The 3,030-nt window shown below is 33.7% G+C and overlaps 1 protein-coding gene across 3 annotated transcripts in view; it reads left to right on the plus strand.

The window, feature by feature from the left end:
• The first annotated feature begins 1,086 nt into the window (after positions 1-1,086).
• The window catches only part of LOC111394865 (protein WVD2-like 7), a 3,681-nt gene continuing 1,737 nt past the window's right edge, over positions 1,087-3,030 (plus strand). For 2 of the 3 annotated variants that reach the window (XM_023020909.1, XM_023020923.1), the window contains exons 1-4: positions 1,089-1,393; positions 1,993-2,472; positions 2,540-2,842; positions 2,948-3,006. In XM_023020909.1, the coding sequence (XP_022876677.1) occupies positions 1,322-1,393; positions 1,993-2,472; positions 2,540-2,842; positions 2,948-3,006 (914 nt within the window). In that variant the 5' untranslated portion in view covers positions 1,089-1,321. Of the gene's footprint in view, positions 1,394-1,992; positions 2,473-2,539; positions 2,843-2,947; positions 3,007-3,030 lie in introns of all 3 variants that reach the window. The other variant, XM_023020917.1, reaches the window with a different exon arrangement.

Here is a 3,030-nt window from a genome sequence, read left to right on the forward strand (position 1 = left end):
TGCTATCCAAAATTATTCCTAGATATAGCGCTTGTTTGAGCCCCATTTAGGAAAAAAATTAATTTTTTGAATAGTGTATTGATGGAAAATGTGTAATTAAAAAGGAAGAGAGCGTTTTGGATTTGCGTTTTATATTATTTTATTAAAGAATGTGTAGTTGAAATGATGTCAAAACACTACTGAAAAATTTGTATCTTTTTCCTAAAGAATGGGGTTCAAACAAGGGCATAGTAATTTTATTTTATTTTATTTTATTGAAATTGGTATCTTTTTCTTGTAGATGACTGTATTTTTAAAAATGAAGATTTGCATGTAACGGGGACCTTGGAGAAGAATTCTTTATGAATGTTTTTGAGTTTATGAATTATTAATGTGTTGGTCATCAAACTTTCAACTAAGCCGCTAGATTAAAATCAATTTTTTTTTAGTAAAATTTGATAAAATTGATGAAATATGTGGTTGAAAAGTTGTGAATCTCATAAAATATATGTTTAAATTAATTGTTAACTTTGATTTAAAATTTTAATTCGATTTTAATATATACCAAACAATGCTAGATTTAAAGTCGACATGCAAGAGAAGCAAAAGGGCTTTGAAAATGATATAATTGTCCTTGCATCTTAAAACAAAAATAAAATGTTGAAAATGCCCTTTTGTCCTCAATTAAAATTTCATCTTAGACAACTCGATATGTTGAGAAGTAAAAATTAATGTAGAGATCGTAAAGTTCGGTAAATTAAAATTTTAAAATATACATACATTTTTTTCTTCATCTCTTTCTAACATTCACCATTTTTTTTTTTTAAAATCAATGTGGACGAAAAAATTAGACTTATGCCATAGTGTTCTTATGATTACATAATAAAAAAAAAATGGCGAAATAGAAATTAGAGCCTCATAAATTCGATTTGTAACACGGAATAATTCTCAAGTTTTGCTGTCTTAAACTCAATTATTGTAGGGCCCAATAGCCGTTAGTGGGCTCATGAGTCATGGCATTTCTTCCTCTTATTTCAAATTAATTATCAAATAAAGAAAAGAAAACTAGCCGTTGGAAATAGTGCCAGTGAGCCTGGTGCTTCGGTTCAAGAACCCAGACACATCGCTGTCCAAAATTTTTTATCCCATGAAGCCTCCACATACACACACAGATTCACGCACAAACCTTCAAATCGAAAACTATTTTTTCCCCTTTTTTGCACCCTTTCGAGTTTGGTTCTTTGGTTTTCAACTGTTCTTGAAATGTGCCCGTAATCAGATTCGAATTAGTGGTGAATTGAAAAACAATTTCTAGCTGTTTTTTGAAAACTGAAAAGAGGCCATGGGCGAATCTTCTGCTTGCCTTATGCGCTCTCTCTCGCAGCCTTCTCCTACCTCCAGTGATGAAAAACAGGTCAGTATAAGAAATATTTGTTTTCATATTTAAGATGAGATTTTATCCTTGACATATGTAAATGGCCTGAGAATACAAATCTTGCAATCCCATTGCTTATATCGAGTTGATCGTTCGAGTTTTTTTGTCTCTGTTACTGTATTAGTCTTGTTAATTATTGTTTTAACGTTCAAGTGTGATTTCAACCTCAACAAATACCATTGGAATTTCCAATTTTTCTTTGCTAGTCAGTAATTTTATTAGGTGGGTTCTTATTTCTTTACATAAAGATCTATTGACATGAATTTGATACTTGTTTCTTGTCCATGATTTCTCTTGGGTATTTCTTGACTACTAGGTTTAACTCAGAGCTTCTGTTCTATACAGTAAAAAGGAAAATGTAGTAAAAGATGCTTTCTTATGTGTGAAATTTGAAGTTTGAAATTGGAATTGGAAATGATAATTTATTCTTCCCTCAATTTCGAAGGCCCTGTGAAGAAAAAGTCCGGAAAAGTTGGGGCGCCGGGGGGGGGGGGGGGGGGGGGGGGGGGTAAGCAAATTATATAATTTGAATTGAAAGAATTTTAGTATTTAGATACTTAATGAATTTTATGATACAGAGAGATCCTTTGCAACGAGCTTTATCATCGTCCATATCGTTTGGAAGATTCATGTCTGAATCGTTAGACTGGGAAAAATGGTCAGCTTTTACTCATAATCGATACTTGGAAGAAGTTGAGAAGTACAAAAGGCCAGGTTCTGTTGCTGAGAAGAAAGCTTATTTTGAAGCTCGATATAAGAGAAGAAAAGCCGAAGCGTTGCTTGAGCAAGACAATGAAGCTTGTACTGATCTGCCTCAACTTAATGAGACAAATGAGAATCAGGATAATTCTTCCTCGGATTCAGAATCTGCACAGAAAAATGGCAATGTCGTCACTGGAATAACCAAGAAAGACGATGTTCAGAATAGTGAGGTTACAGTACTTGAAGGAATATCGGAAGATGCTGAAAGTTCAGTTAAAAAATCATCGAATAAGCTTGAAATTGAAAGAGACATTGGTAATATTATGCCCAACAAAGCAGATAACACTCAGGAAAAGGTTTGTGTAAATAATAGTTGCCTTTATTTATCGTTCAGTTCCTATTTAGCTGATGTTTATATTCTAGGGTGCAACTATGGGAGATTCAGCCTTGTCTGGGAAAAAGAAGCCTGCATTTTCTCCTGCAAAGTTGTCAACAACTAAAAATAGTGATCTTTCGACTCCAAATTGCAAGAAGACCGTTAGAAACTCGACCAATAAAATGAGATCAACTCCAAGATCCCTTCACAGATCGATTAATTTTGATGCTCATCCTCGAGAGGCCATCAAAGCATCATCTCCCGGCCCAAAGAAGATTGTAAACTCAAGATTAATCCCAACTCTTTCCAATAAATCTAAAGACAGCAATGTTGCACCAACTTCGACTCGGGTGCCTTATTTCTTCTCCTTTCATTCATTATCCATCAATTTTTTTTTCCTGTTTTTGTTTGAATTGTTTCTAATTCAGAAGTAATTTCTGTTTGGCTAAGTGTAGGCATCCATGAATAGTATGGTAAAGCTTCCTGCGGTAACCCCTCGACCAGAAAACAAAAGGTACATTACTTTTTAGGTTCCATA

The sequence above is a fragment of the Olea europaea genome, chromosome 1, assembly GCF_002742605.1.
Source record: "Olea europaea var. sylvestris chromosome 1, O_europaea_v1, whole genome shotgun sequence".
Classification (NCBI taxonomy): Eukaryota; Viridiplantae; Streptophyta; class Magnoliopsida; order Lamiales; family Oleaceae; genus Olea; species Olea europaea.